Raw genomic sequence first — 16012 nt, forward strand, 5'->3', positions numbered from 1 at the left:
AGGGCTTTAATGGTATCCCATGTTGTCATTGAATTTTATTTTTATTTAAATAGAAATACTTTTATTTTTCATTGAATAAAAATAAATATTTTATTTTAAAATAATGAAAACGTAAAATTTATATAAAAATTATTTTTAACAAAATATATAAAAGTTATTTTCATTTATGGAATATAAACTTCAAATTTTATCAAATAATGTTTAAAAACTATAAATAAAATACTTTTTATCAAAATAAGTAAAATAACTCAAAACCCAAAATTAATATCGAATTAAATTATCATAAATAGTTGAAAAAACTAAAATTATTTTTTCTCCTATATAAGTGTGACAAATTTTAGTATATATAATTAAAGAAAAAAATAGCTTCAAGAAGAGAAACAAACTAAAAGGGGAGAGTCACTGATGGTCCTACTTTTGTTGTTAAGCATGTGCTCACCAAATCTTCATTACTATTTGGAATTATTGAAATTATATATATATATATATATATATATATATATATATTAAAGAGTTAATTGCACTGAAATTCCTAAATTTTAAATTGTTCTATTTATATATTCAAACTATCGATAATCGGTTTTTCAATTATTGAAATTGTTAATTTAACTATTAAATAGCACGTAAAATTTTATACGATATAACTTAAAATGAAAATTTTAAAGAAAAGTAAAATGTGGTTGCATAACTTTTAAAATTAAAAATTAAAAATAAAGTAAAATAGAAGAAAAAGAGAGAGTGAACAATAATTTCTATAAAAGTTTTGAAAACCTCAAAATCAAGATTTTTACAACATACATTTTTCTTTAAAATTTCATTTTAAATTATATCACATAAGATATAATGTCTCATTTAATGGTTAAATTAATGATTTTAGTAACAAAAAGATATTGTTGATATAACATTGATAGTTTGAGGATGTAATTAGATTGTCTTTAATGTTTGAACACCAGTTTGGGGATGTTTGGTGCAATTAACTCTTTTAGAAACAAAAGCTTGAAAGCTATATGGATCGAGTGGTAATGAATTTGATATTCATTAACTAAGGCCTCTGAATTGAGTTTTGTGGATGGTGAAAACAATGTTGAGAGAATATTGCTTTCTATTTAAGAGTTTGATCTGATTCAACTTCAAATTTAGTTAGGACCATGTAACTACAAGATATCGGGTACCCAAACTAAATAAATATATATTTAAAAAGAAATATAAATTCAAGAGTTCGATTAAGCATAAGTTAAGAGTTTAAAAAGAAAATATCCTTGGGTCGGGTTAGGCTGGGTTTATGTCGAGCCTATGTTTGCTTAAACTTAATTTGACCTGATATATGAGCCTAAAATTTTATCCAAAACAGTCTATATTTAAATGACTAACTTATAGTCGTTTTAGGCTTGCTCATATTATTTTTAAATTAATATTTAATATTTTAGATGGTTTTTCTTTTATTAAAATTTTAATTTTAGACAAGTTAACATATTTTTTAATGTTGAAATTGTATTGTATTATAAAATATGATGATTTTTAAATGGACCAAATCCAAGCTTGAAGGCCTACTCGAAAAATGAGAGGATTTAGACAAAAGTACGATGCTTAAAATATGGTCTTGGGTAAAATATTAAATTTATTTAAAACATGAGTCGGGCTTACACTTCAACTTTCAAAATTGTCTAAATTTTAGACAAGCTTGATTACAATATGTAATATCAAGATTAGACTCATTTAAAATCATTGTACTAACTAAGTTTTGAATTCTCATATTCATTAAGGCTTACTTGCACACCAAGATTCCTCATTCAAGATCCAATTCTTTCGAGTTTACTTTGAGTTGAGTGTTTGGGGGCTCGATTTGATCCACGACTTCCACATCATTGGGGTTCAAATTATTTTGTGTTTAAGTTATTTCAAGTTTAGATTCATATTAAGCATTTTTTGAGGCTTTTTTCGAGTAGACATTCAAAATTCATAGGTATAAGCCTTTGTGTATAGTAGGATTAAAACCTGAGTGCTTAAGGTTTCAAGGCTTTAGCTTTTGCCAATATTGTCAGAACTTCATTAATAATTCTTATTGTAACTGTTGATATAGCTAGTCGTAACTTCACAAAAAAAGTGAATTTAAAAAATGGATATATGACAGTAAGGAGCAAACTTAGAGGGCCCTCAAATGGAAAAATTGTATTTTAGTGAATAATTTAATTAATTAATTAATTATAAATATATGATTATTGTTGATACAAAGACGAAGTAGTGATGCTTTGTGATAGTCCACCCGGAACGCAAAGAGATAAAGAAAAATTAAGATATTGAAATGTGAGTACTCATAGAGGATTGAGATAAAAAAAAGGGGGGGATAAGAGAGTTGAGAATATCAAAGGAGAGAGAGTTTATTGGCCTTCTATCTTGATGACTATAAACTTTTAAAGGGTTGTCTCTAATCATTCCTAAGGTGTCATGTGTCACCTATGTATTGGTTTTAGACTTCCTACATTTTAGCTAACCTATTGATACCTTATCGTCGTAGATATAGACTATCTTGTCAAGGGAATATATATATGTGACGTGTGAGATTGTGAGTGGCATAAATGATGTACCTCGTCCATTTTAGGCATGTAGTCCCAATGGTATAGAGTCATGAGGTCTTGGGCTCGCAAGAGTCTTTAGTTCACAAGGTGATTCTTCTTAGTCAAAGGTGCTAACCTATGAAGTCCCGAGGATGCAAAGTTTGCTCACGAGATATAAGTATAACAATTATAATGACATTTTTTTTATTCCTAAAGAAACTTACATAGCGTCAGGTGTTACACTTTACCTCTATCAATCATTAAAAAAATCAAACAATGTTTGTATGTACGTACGTATGTATGTATTTCTTACAAATATTATTACATTGAAGGCTTTTTTTTGAAAAACCAAGGTATCTTCCATATCTGCTTCATGGTCTATGAAGACTAATCCTTTCAGGATTCATAGTTGCCTTTCTCAATAACATTATTTCCAGGACTTGAACACAAATTCTCTCCTTAAAACTGCAATGTGTTTTACCCCTACATCCAACACTTATTGATAATAGTTTGATCTATAATCCCATCTTAACCAACTACAATGGGTGCAAAGGCAGGTGACAACCGCCTTGCATTCGCTGGTCCTGGTGCCATAGCTAGAGTCGAAGCCAAATTGTTTGCCTCTTTCTTTGAGTCATTGGAAGGCATTAGCCAAATGCCCCTAAAGTAGAAACAAAAATCAATTACGATATAATAAATATGAGTAAGGAACATATACATAATATTTCGAGGACGAAGTTAGGGGTAGACAAAAGTCTTGGTCCTTTGGTTAAATGAAAAAAATTATAATTTCATCACTATTAAAAAAATAATAATTTAAGTCATTTTAACTCTTCTTTTTTTTTTTATTTCAAAATTTTATAATTTTGTTTCGATCCTTTGAAATAGAATTTTTTGCTTCACTCTTAAATATATGTTCATGTGTCGAACAATCAATCCACTTTGGTAGGTTCAACCTTGCCTAGGTCAAGCATGGACAATATTTTTTTTTTAATATTGGGCTAACTTGAACTCAAATTAAAGAATAATAATTTTGTATTTAAATTTTATATATTTAATATTTTGTAACATATGAAAAGTAAAAACAGCATCAAGTCGAGTCAATTTCAAGTTTAAACATGGAATTTTTTTGGAATCAAGACCAATGTTATAATTGGATAAGAGGTCGAATCAGTTAGATATTTAGTTCTTGGTTCAATCATATTAAAAATAAAAAATTAATATATTAAAATTCAAAAATATTAAAATTAAAAAATCAAATGTAAACATAGAAAAAAATCTAAAATTTTCATTAAAAAAAAACATAATTAAAAAATGATTTTTGATGGCTCTAGCTATTTTTGCTTATTGAGTTTTAACTTGATTAGCATGAGTATTGTTGTCAATGTAGAAGGACGTGGGTTCGCATGCTCTTAAATAGAGCAAATATGATAAGAACCTATAATGGGATTATTCAAAAAAAAAATCTATCTATTTTTAGTTATATGTCACTGATTGAATTGACTAAACCTTCCATTCTCTATTCTATCCGTAACCCAACTCGACCCAAAGATTTAATATAGTCTTTACCTGAGCCTGTCTGTGATCCAACCAGTCCATGATGACTTTTTCGGATTATCGGCAGACGGGCTCGGGGCAGCATCAGGGGAAAGTGTATCAACCCATGACTCTGCATTCTCTTTCATGATATTGGCAGCATCTGTTCCGGAGGTCGATAAGGTATCGGCCGCACCTTTGACTTCCATAGTAACCTTGTTTATATCAGGGGAAAACGTCCGGAACAACGAACCCTTGGCACTCTCAGCTTCATCTTCTGCAGAGCTTAACACGCTTCCGGCGAAGCCATCGAATTGGGTGAATTCTCCTTGGGTTGAAAGGACAAGACCCAAATAGAATACCACAACCAAAGCAAGCTTCGCCATGGTTTTTGAAAAAAGCTTGAAAAGGAAACAACAAGAAATGTTGAATGGAAGAGTCTCAGTTCAAATGGATGAAAATCGGGCCAACTTTATAGGTTTTTTTTTTTAAGAGGAGGCGTTTGTGGCGTGTTCAATGGGCCATCTTTCACTAATTTTTGCTTTCAAATGGCCAAACACGACTAAGTCGTTGGTAACTTCTCTCTCAAATAATTTTTGTGTTACTAACTTTATCTTGGAACTCTTACAAATAATATTATACTAAATTTAGGCATTAGTGTCAATTATTCTTACACAAAACTTGGAACATCGAGTTATCTATTTAAGCTCGGAGATTCTTTAAAGGGGATTTGGATAAAAAAGAAGAAGTATATTTGGATACAATAATGGGTCAAATCTAAAACACTAACTCTGGGTTTGGGTCACTATTTTCAGAATCAAATTGGACTGGTTAGTCGAACCAAGAGCAGGCCAGAGTATTGATCCAAAATAAAGGGTTGGACCAATTGATCAGGCAATCGGTATGGATTGGTTAAATTGGGCAATAAAATCGGTCAAACCAGCTTTTTCTATTTTGTAAATATATTTTTAATTTTTATGATTTTATTATTTAATTAATTGAACCAAACAAACCGATCAAATTGAGAATCGATGGTTTAACTAATTTGACCATTGATTCAGATCTGAAAACCTTGATTTGAGTTTTTAGATTTGAGTTTTTCCATAAGAAAACGATCCATTTTAAATGGGAGCTTCAAATTTCACACCTTATTTCAAAGTTGTTTGGATCAGCAGTGATATTAGAATCGAACCAAATTGAACAATTAAATAATTAAATTAAAAATTGGTGATTTGACCGGTTGTATATATAGAATATAAAGCAAACTACCATTATCATATGGGAAGGGAGGGAGCAGACAAGGCCCTAGCCCCAAAATGTTAAAATTTCAATTAAGTTCTTTTGAAAACTATAAAAAAAATAAACAAATACAAGATAAAAATGCTTTTTTTTTTGTTGTCCAATATATTCATTGGAGCGAGCCCAATGACTAATCCTTCGCGTCTGGTAGACCCATTAAGAGAGTAGATGTTAGCCACGAGTTTTTAAGCTACTCAATATCTGGGGTAAAAATGCATTTTAACTCTTATAAAAATATATAATTTAATCGTCATTTATTTTAACGGTTAACATGGTTAATAACAGAAACCATTAATGGAGGGACTTAATTGATTATTTTAATTAACAAGAGAGGCTTAATTAAATGTGAATTTAATATAATGGTTCAATTGTTTTTTTTTAAACATTTTTAAGGGGTTTTTTTTTATATGTAAGCCTAAACCAAAATGTTAAAATTACGAGTTTTTTTCATGTGATGATTGGATAATTAAGGGCGTTCACAGTCCAGGTATGGTCCAGGTTTTACTCTATTATTGTAATTCACTAAAAAAAATTATAAGTTATTTTTCATAGATTTGTTTTACATTTAATAGTAAACATAGTTAATTTATATTAATTCAATATAAATTTTCATGTTGTTATAAGTGTTATTGAAACTAAATTTGGACACATATCAATTACAGCAGAAATCAATCGATTTATTAGTCCAAACGAAGAGGTTGAATAAATTTTTATCGAATTGCTTGGAATAAATAAAAATCGAAAATTGAGAAAAATGACAATTGAATAGTTTGAATAGTTTTTTTTTATATATATAATTTTCATGATTTTTCAATTCTTTCTTTATTTATTTTTGTACCAACAGCAAAACCAAGAACCATCTGACTTGTTCAACCACTAATTCAATTTTAAGCTATAAGAAAAAGGTCAAATTCTACTATTAGACTTTATACTTTGTGTAATTTGTGGATTTAGTATTTGTACTTTAATTTGATCAATTTTAGTTCTATTCTTTTCAAAATTTGAAATTTTAGTCCTAACCAAATGGTAGCAATTAAATCTATTTGGTTAAATTATGCTATTAATTTTATTATGTTTAAAGCTATAGATTTAGTCCATGTTCTTCGATTAAATTATTCTTAGTCACTATATTTTTTAAATTTCAAAATTTAGGTCATAATGCAAACGATTATTGGTAAATATACTGAATTTTTGTGAGGAATATATGGAAATAACAAGGTGACATAGCATTACATATGCGACAATATGTTGTACACATCAAAATTTGAAAATGACATAACATAATGAATTTAATAGTTATCATTTGGCTAGAACTAGAATTTTCAAATTCTAAAAGTACCTGAGATTGAAAAAGACCAAATTAAAGTACAAGCACTAAATCCACAATTTACATAAAGCATGGTAAAAGTACTATAGAACCCTTGTATCAAGAGTCAGATTGCATTTTGCCTCCCTCTAATAAAAAAATGAGCAAATTAGTCCCTATACGTTAGACCAAAGAACAATTGGTCATTTATGTTAAAATTTTCTTCTATTTGTATTGTTAAGAACTGACGTAGCTGACAGAATAATCAGGTAATAACACATGACATGCCATATGTATCACATGTTAATGTACGAAGACCAGTTTTAGCAGTAAAAATGGATGAAAATTTAATAGAATGATCAATTTGCTCTTTGATTTAATGTACAAGGATTATTTGCTCATTCTTTGAGTAGAGGGGACAAAATCTAATCCAACTTCTAGTACAGGGGCCTCTATAGTACTTTTACCCACAAAATACATGGTCTAATTGCAGAATTTGACCTATAAAAACTGTTTTTTTAATAATTAATTTATATGAGATGCTTTTAATTAAAAAAAAAAAGAAAACCCTAATAATCTTTCCCCTTTCTTATCAGTCCCTCCACTAAACCCTTAAAATCTTAGCCGTCCATTTCAACACTCAACTTTCAGGGCAACCTATGCCTATACCCTTTTTTCTCGGCTAGTTTTCCGTTCTTATTTTCCCGAGAACCAAACAGAGTGGCTCATCTCGCTTAATTGCTTGCTTCAATTCATCACTGATCGTTTATCTCTCAGGTAATTGCACTGATATTTTGCTTGATTCTAAGTTTTTGAGGAATTCGGCATAGGGTTTTTGGTTTCAATTGCTGATTAAATATGAATTTGAAGCATCTAATTTTTAGGAAATCAATCAATCATATATCAAAATTAAGTCCAAAACCAGCTTCTACAATATCAGCCGCAATATCTACTTCCCTCCATCCAATAAGTAGTGTTCAAAGCTCTGCTTATATTAAAAACCCTAAACCCATTTCCCCTTTTATTAGACGTATTCACTTAACCAGAGAAACTAAGCTAAGTTATGCTAGTGTTGAAGCAAATGTTGTGTCCAGTGATTCTGAGGATGAGGATGATGGGACTACGAAAGAGTTCTTATCTCGATTCGTTTGGATAATGAGAGGGAAGTTATCCGAAGTGTATACGGATTGTGATAAGGAGACGATTAATGGGATGCTTTTAGTTATCGTGGAGAAGGTCGTGGAAGAGATGGAGAAAGGCGGTATTCAGCGGATGGTTGGTTCGAAAGTGGCGATACCATCGCAAGATTTTAGCGAAGATTTATGGAAGACTGTATGGGAAGCGAGTAATATGGTGTTGGAGGATATGGAGAAGGCGAGGAAGAAGGAGAGAATGAAGCAGTTTTTGCAAGCTGAAGAAGTAAAAGAAAAGTGTAGGTTCGCTGGTGAAGTTGGGATTCGTGGGGATTTGTTGAGGGAGCTACGGTTTAAATGGGCGAAAGAGAAGATGGAGGAGAATGATTTTTACGAGAGTTTGCAACGTTTTAGGTCCGGAAAGCAAGAGAAGGGTGGGAATGTCTTGAAGGAACAAGCTGTTGCAGCAGAGGATACGCCCGCTATTGCTTCTCTTCCAAAAAGAAAAGGAAAGATTAAGTATAAGATCTATGGACTGGATTTATCGGATCCTAAGTGGGCTGAAGTGGCTGATAAAATCCATGAGAAAGAGGAAATGCTTTGGCCTCTCGAACCGAAGCCAATATCTGGGAAGTGCAAATTGGTCATGGATAAAATCCTTTCTTTGAAAAAGGAAGATGATCCTTCACAGCTTTTGGCTGAATGGATACAACTTTTGCAACCTACTCGTGTTGACTGGATCACTTTGCTTGATAAATTGGAACAACAAAATCCCGGCATACACTTAAAGGTATAATTTTTCTCTTGTCCACCTCATGATGTCACAATAACTTGCACCATACTTTCCTGCTGTTGCTTGATTTAAATCCCATGTTATTGATTATCAGTATCGAATTTTCTTGTCTTTGTTTATGTACGTGTGTTTTTCATCCTGTATTATTTCTTCTGAGGTCATGAAAATATGCTTTTCATTTATAGTTTTATGTTATCGTTCAAACACTCTAGGAGTTGTTTATCCCGTTATTATTTGATTTACATCCCATATTATTGATTATCAGTATTGAGTTTTTCTTGTTCTAGGTAAGATGGTGATATAGTATATCAATATATATGTATGTATGTGCATGTGTTTCATCCCGTTTTATTTCTTCCCGAGGTCATGAAAGTATGCTTTTCATCTATAGTTATATGTTATTGTTCAAACACTCTAGGAGTTGTCTATCCTGTTATTACTTGATTTACATCCCATATTATTGATTATCAGTATGGTGATATATTATTTCATATATATGTATGTGCATGTTTTCATCTTGATTTATTTCTTCCTGAGGTCATGAAAATATGCTTTTCATTTATGGTTATACGTTATTGTTCAAACACTCTAGGAGTTGTTTATCTGCTATATTTAATTGGATGCATGATTCTCTTCTTGTCCTATTTGAATAACACATGTAAGTACGAGTATTTGCGTTGTAAAATTTGTTACAGCGGAGCTACAGGTTCTGAACTTGCTATTATGATTTTGAATGTTTATAGGTTATGGAACTGGTTTTGGGTGAAGAGTCTTTCCAAACAAACGTTCGTGACTATACCAAACTGATCGATGCCTATGCTAAAGAGGATCGTGTAGAAGATGTTGAGAGGATCCTTAGGAAGATGGTTGAAAATGGTATGATGCCTGATAGTTTAACTATCACAGTTCTTGTTCACATGTATAGCAAGGTAGGGAACGTTGCCCGTGCTAATGATGCATTTGAAAGCTTGAGGAACTATGGCTTCCAACCGGACACGAAGATCTACAACTCAATGATGATGGCATATATCAATGCTGGTGAACCTCGACAGGGTGAGCAATTACTAAGGGAGATGGAAACAAGAGACATCAAACCCTCAGAAGAGATTTACATGGCATTGCTTCGGTCTTATGCTCGTAGAGGTGATGCTGTTGGAGCTGGACGAATTGCGAACAGCATGCAATTTGCAGGATTTCAACACAATTTGGAGTATTTTGCATTGCTCGTGGAGGCATACGGGCAAGCTGGTGACTGTGATCAAGCCAGGAGCAATTTTGACAACATGATAAAACTCGGACATAAACCGGATGATAAGTGTACCGCTAACATGATTGCTGCTTATGAGAAGAAAAATTTGTTAGATAAGGCCTTAAACCTTCTAATGGAGCTAGAGAAGGACGGTTTTGAACCCGGCATAGAAACATATACCGTTCTTGTTGATTGGTTGGGTAGATTGCGGCTGGTTGACGAAACCGAAAAGTTACTAGACAAGATTGCAGAACTAGGCGAAGTTCCTCCTTTAAAGGTTCACGTAAGCCTCTGTGATATGTACTCGAGGGCTAAATCCGAGAAAAAAGCTCTTCAAGCTGTTGGAGTTTTGGAAGCTAGGAAAGATGAACTAGGTCCCAATGAGTTCGAGAGAATTATAACCGCACTTTGTGCAGGTGGATTTGTGCAAGATGCTCAAAGGATACTTCAATTGATGGAAGCTAAGGGCTTTGCTGCATCGGAACAAGTGAAATTCTCCCTATCGTCATCTCAGGTTTTCAGCCAGAAAAGACCCAAGAAATAACCTACTCGTTTTAAACCTGGTATGCTGCTATGATGTTTTTTTTTAATTGTCAACCTAATTTTCTTTTGAGACCTTGCACATGGTTTTCATTTTTGATTATTGGTTGAACCATTGCAATGTTCATTTCAAGCATAAATTAGTTCTCTTATTATTAACATCCGAAATTTCATACGGTAGAAGAATCAAATTATGTCAATTATATGCAATTTTCGGTTTTATTGAACTACAATTGCATTGCATTGCATTGAAATGAAAGAAGACATCTATCTTGTAGAAATGTATCTGTTCTAGTAGTATTCCCCTTTAATGAAGTCATTGAGTCGTTTCAATTCACCATTTTGTTGTTCCACCACAGCTCGTACAACGTCTACTATCGAAACCATGCCGACAATTCTCCCGTCTATCACCGGAACATGTCGTATGTGATTGTCTGAGGGATCATTATAAAGGATGGTTGATGTTATAAAATTCAAAGGGAAAAAGTATGAGTTTTGAGATTCTTAAAACACTCTGGCAATGAATAAACTAAGTTTACCTGTCATGAGTTGCATTGCTTGAAGAATGCTTGTATCAGATTTCACTGTGATTAATTTGTTCTGCTTCATAAAGGACAGGTTTTAATTGTAGCAAGAACATAAATAAGTAAAAGGGATTAATATGCCCTTTGGTACTTGAGTTTTTTTTTTTTTTTTCTAATTTGATGCATAAGTTCGGCTTTAATGTTTAATTTAATATCCAAATCAAATGTTTGATATGTATGCTCTACTAAAAAAACATAAGTACTTAATTGGGATTAAAAAAAGTTTAGGTACCAAATTAAACATTAAAAGTAAAAAAAATCAAGTACCAAAAAAATCAAGTATCAAAGTAAACATTGAACCTATACTCTAGTATGAAATTGGGGAAAAAAGTTTAGATATTAAATTAAACATTGAAATTAAATTCTGGTATCAAAAAATGTTTGGATAGAGAGAAAATACCTCATCTGTCATGATTTCCCCCACTCTTGTGTATTTTGGTGATCTCCCTTGCCCAATGATCTTTCTCAAGTAGTCTAAGGAAAAAAAAGGGCTAAAAAGTTAGAAAATTTTATTTATAAACTCCTTGTGATGATTGAAACTTGCATGTTTATTGATTACTCGTGAATAAATATTGGATCATTAACAACATAATTGGTCAATGGTCAAGAGTAGACAGAGAGAACCGAGAACCTTGTGTAAGGATTGAGAAAATATTATAGAGTTTTGAGAGACTCCAAAGCTAAAATTTATATTTAAAAGGTCTTAAAAGTAAATAATTAATTTTTAGGAAGTGTGAATAAACAGTTTTCCATTTGCCCAAAGACCTCAAATTAAATTATTAATATTTGAAAGAGAATAAAAATAAAATTTTCTTTGAGGGGTTTACCCCTAGTTTCATCATTAAATAGACTTATCAATTATAATCCGAATACAATAACTCAATTCACACAACTCTATCATGAATTGATTCAAACTCAAAATTGACTTAAATTTAAATAGTCCAAAAATGACTCAACTCAAAAAGGTTGAAACCTCACACACAAATGACCCAAATTCAAAATGACTTTGTACTCAAAATAACCAAAAACTGAAAATGACCCGAACCAAAATTAACAAAAATTTTAAAACTCAAATTCACCCTACCTAAAGACCTATCCATTCCATCTAATTGACAGGTTTAGTCTAAAATCTAGATAGTGAGCAAAAAAAATATAAACGTTACATATTTCTTTTACCTCTTTCTGTGATGATCCCTGCAATATGTAGTTGATCTCCTGGTTTTAACACCACCAATGACCCAATGTTATGTTGCGCCATCTGCAAAATTTCCCTTGTGTCATTTTAATAACAAATATTCTCCAGACCAAACCAAACCAAACCAGACCAGACAATCACAGTTAAATTGTTGTATGATACTTGCATTCTTCATGGCATCATCGACATTGTCGTTGACCCGACACCAAAGCCAAGACCCTACGTTTTCTTCGCCTTTTGTGATCAATACATCTGCTACTGTAATGTTTTCTAATCCCTTTTCCTCTGTTTCCACGGAACCGGTACGCGAGAACATGTTTTTCCGGTTATGTCCTCCCGAATTTCTTAGAATTGCTAGCTTGATTCTTTCCTGCCAGCAAGATCTTAGTCCTTGGATCAATCCTTGCATTATGTTGGCACTGTAAATCAAAGATCAGATACAAATATATGTGTCTCTATCTCTCTCTCTCTATATATATATACATTTTTAGAAGTGTATGTATAGGTTTTACATTATAATGCAGAGTTGCATATACCTTAGAAAAGCAGCTCCTTGGACAATTGACAATGAAGCAAACTAGAATATTGTTTTGATCCACTTGTCTTAAAATTTATATTTAGAGAAAGGGAATACATTACTTGATTAACAAGACAAAATAAAAGGAAAACTTTTGGTCTGCTATTATTCATTTTGTCTTTTTGAGAAGGTTCCTTTCCTTGCCTCAACCAGAAAGCTAACAATTGTTTCCATGGATTAGAGCGATAGAATAAAGTATGAAAAACAAAATATAGTATGAATCTCTTGGCTTTGTTTACATTAAGTTACAATTAGGGTTAATATAATTTTTGGCTCTTGAACTTGGCAATTAAGTTCACTTGGTATTTGTACTTTTTTTTGTCCATAAGTGAATTTGGCAACTAGGTCCATTTTGGTCATTGAACTTGGAAAAATGTTAAAGTTCGATGATGTGGCACCTAAAAGACGTGGACCTAACATGATCTCAAAGAGTCATATAATCAAACTTTAAAATTTTTCCAAGTTTAGGATAAAAAAGGACTTAGTTGTAAGTTTACGTACCAAAGTGGACTAATAAAAAGTACAAGTATCAAAGTGAACCTAATTATGAAGTTCATGGGGCAAAAGTTGCATTAACCCATATAATTATTAGGTCAAATCATGGTTTTAATCCTTCTACTACGCTGAAATTTGAGATTTAATCCTTTTAATTTGACATAATTTGGACCCTCCACTGTTATAATGTTATAACATTGTTAAAAGTTGCCATTAAAATGATGATAAGGATTTTGTTGTTAATAAATTTCTTATGGTAAAGATAGCTCAGATGACTTTCTTATGGTAAAAATCCACGTCACTACTATTAACAATGCTATCAATTTGGACCTATTAATAACATTAAAATAGTAGAGGGGGCAAATTATGTCATTAAAGGGTTAAATATCAAATTTTAGCATAGTATAAGGACTGAAACCAAAATTAGACCCACATGACTCACGTGGTTGGAACTTGTAAGTATGGTTTATGCATTTAAGAAAAGAATAACAGAGACATGGAATGTAAGTAACTATGAAGGCAATAATGAGAAAACACTAGATGCTATCCCTACTAGACAAGAGAAGATAAAAAAGCTTACCTTAAGAATCCAGAATATTGCATGAAATGATTTGTCCTTTTGGAGAAGCAAGAAGAAAGCCATGTTCCAAAGGCATCATCAGACTTTGAACCTATATATGCATACCAGACATCAGATGTCAGTTATATCATTGGCAAACACCGCCCGTCTCGTTTTTCAGTCGTCGTTTTCTTGTCTTCTTTTTTCTGTTTTCTCGTTGTCATATATGGCAGAACGGAGGCAACTTTTTCGTTTCCGGCTCCCGTGGCTGTCAGCTGCAGCCACTTCACGTCCTACAGCTCAAACTGAAGTCCCTTCCCAACCAAGCACTACGACATCTATCCAACAGCCACCATTTCGGCCTCCAGGGATCGCACCAGTACAGACTGCTCCTATGCAGGCTCGAGTGCCAGGACAAAAGACAGAACCTCAGCCAGATGCTACTTCACGGCCAACATCAACGCCTCGACATAAAATCAGAGGTTCTTCAGTTCCACCATCAGCATCTCGTAGAGTAACAGACAAGCAAGGGATGTCTCGGCCAGTATCAGCATCTGATGGAACAATTCAAACTCAGGCTACCTCTCAAACGCGGTCACCAGCAAGGGCCATCTCTGTGCCCCCATCTCCATCTCGCATGGTTTCTCAGCCTCAATCAATAGCGCAGGCAGTCTCCAAGCAACAATCTTCATCCCGTTTGGCCTCTCAGCCAGCAGGCCAAACATCTCCACAACCCTCTTCTCCATCACTTCGAGACATGTCTGCTCCAAAAGATTCTCCAACAGCTATACAAGAAAGGTCCCAACCTCCAAGTTCTACTCAACCCCCACCATCTGCCTCTCATCAACAGACTCAACCATTTGGTGTTGCAGAAATTGCACCAATTACTGGCACAACTATGGAAACACCTTCAGCACCACTAAAGCCAAAGGAAAGAGTGGAAAGGAAGAAGGTTCAAGAAGAACTCGGGAAAGCAACAGCAGAGGGTTCGACTCATGAAGAGCCAGAGCAGGGAACAATTACTAAACTCCTTGCTGCAGCAACAGATGCTGGGACAAAAACCAAAGAGCAGTTAATGGCTGCTCTGGAAACAGGAAAACGACACCAGCAGAAGCAAGATGATATGGAAATAAAGAAGACATTGAAAACCTCAAGCAATGATGAAAAACGAATCAAAACCGTGAGTTCAGCATATCCAAGAAACTTGAGCATACCAAATAAAGCTCATGAAAAGCATGTCTCTTCAAATTGGGAACAAGTTCCCCTCCAGAACGAGATCCGAGATGATGTTTGTAAGTTTGTTCATAAGCTCACCGCAGAGCAACTGGAGCTACCTACAGATGAAAAATCAATCAGTGTCGTAACACTAGCAGGAGAAAATAGAGGGGCATCTTTTCACTTAGGTTCAGAATCAAGCAAAAAGGAGGGATTAGTTCATATTCACCGGGGTTATAAGATCAACCCGGATGACAGCCCTGATGCTACCACTGATGGAGAAGAAAGCTCCAGGGGAAGGAAGCCTAAGGCTTCAGTAACCAAAGAAAATCCAGCATCAACAGCATATGCCAATAATAACATACAAAGCATTAATAATTCAATTGTGTGTGAAAGTTCTGTGAATGCAAGAAATCCAGGTGTTTATCTGGAACTTATACACAATTTAGCAGAATCAACCAAGTCTAAAGCAAAGGAAGAGCATACCGAGCCAGGCAAGACTAGATTTAATATCACACCAGCAGAGAAGCGTACATATGAACCTACGGTACGAAGAAGATGCCTCAGAGGGCTTTTTGCAGAATCAAGTGACTCGGACCCTGGTAATCCCGAAAAGCCTCAACGACATGGTTGTCGCTTCAACTGTGGGGGGAAGAACAAACAAAAGGAGATGGAGGATCTCTGACCATATAAATCGCAACTTTGTAAGAATTACCTGCCAGTTTGCAGACAGCATATGCAAACAAGAATAGAGAATGATAACTATACATTGATAATAATGATGCCATATTGTCCACAGCCAAGCTCCAGATCCATAACCTTTTGTAATTTCATGATATATTGTTATGTAAAGCAAAATGCATTTTGTACTGCAATCTGCAAGTAAATACCAAGAGGGAGAAAATTTCCTCAGATATTTTTCATGACAGTAAATATAAAAGCTGCAGCATGTGATAAAGTATGTGGTAATAGGGGG

At 33.4% G+C, this 16012-nt stretch overlaps 4 protein-coding genes across 7 annotated transcripts; 2 read left to right on the forward strand and 2 right to left on the reverse strand.

Moving 5' to 3' along the window:
* Nucleotides 1–2730: 2730 nt before the first annotated feature.
* Nucleotides 2731–4542, reverse strand: LOC128293973 (uncharacterized). The gene is made up of 2 exons (XM_053029537.1): nt 4125–4542; nt 2731–3216 (listed from the first exon to the last, which is right to left on the reverse strand). The coding sequence occupies exons 1-2, from the start codon at nt 4475–4477 to the stop codon at nt 3084–3086; spliced, it is 486 nt and encodes a 161-aa protein (XP_052885497.1). The 5' UTR covers nt 4478–4542; the 3' UTR covers nt 2731–3083.
* A 2707-nt stretch (nt 4543–7249) lies between these two features.
* On the forward strand, nt 7250–11090 carry LOC108482997 (pentatricopeptide repeat-containing protein At1g01970). Of its 2 annotated transcripts, XM_053029237.1 has the most exons (4): nt 7250–7473; nt 7791–8619; nt 9366–10434; nt 10771–11090. In XM_053029237.1, exons 2-3 carry the CDS (start codon nt 7852–7854, stop codon nt 10413–10415), a joined length of 1818 nt encoding a protein of 605 aa, XP_052885197.1. In that variant the 5' UTR covers nt 7250–7473; nt 7791–7851; the 3' UTR covers nt 10416–10434; nt 10771–11090. The 2 variants fall into 2 exon arrangements, with proteins under 2 accessions (XP_052885197.1, XP_017641643.1); XM_017786154.2 differs by having other exon boundaries at nt 7253–8619.
* Nucleotides 10539–13974, reverse strand: LOC108483000 (CBS domain-containing protein CBSX3, mitochondrial). Of its 3 annotated transcripts, none has more exons than XM_017786157.2 (6): nt 13843–13974; nt 12357–12609; nt 12172–12253; nt 11396–11469; nt 10951–11011; nt 10539–10845 (listed from the first exon to the last, which is right to left on the reverse strand). In XM_017786157.2, the coding sequence occupies exons 1-6, from the start codon at nt 13863–13865 to the stop codon at nt 10703–10705; spliced, it is 636 nt and encodes a 211-aa protein (XP_017641646.1). In that variant the 5' UTR covers nt 13866–13974; the 3' UTR covers nt 10539–10702. The 3 variants fall into 3 exon arrangements, with proteins under 3 accessions (XP_017641646.1, XP_017641647.1, XP_017641648.1); XM_017786158.2 differs by having other exon boundaries at nt 12357–12560; nt 13843–13953; XM_017786159.2 differs by lacking the exon at nt 13843–13974 and adding an exon at nt 12727–12861.
* LOC108482998 (flocculation protein FLO11) lies at nt 13772–16005 on the forward strand. Its single transcript, XM_017786155.2, has one exon. It carries the CDS (start codon nt 13904–13906, stop codon nt 15719–15721), a length of 1818 nt encoding a protein of 605 aa, XP_017641644.1. The 5' UTR covers nt 13772–13903; the 3' UTR covers nt 15722–16005.
* The last annotated feature ends 7 nt before the right edge of the window (nt 16006–16012 follow it).

The sequence above is a fragment of the Gossypium arboreum genome, chromosome 6 (assembly GCF_025698485.1).
Source record: "Gossypium arboreum isolate Shixiya-1 chromosome 6, ASM2569848v2, whole genome shotgun sequence".
NCBI lineage: Eukaryota > Viridiplantae > Streptophyta > Magnoliopsida > Malvales > Malvaceae > Gossypium > Gossypium arboreum.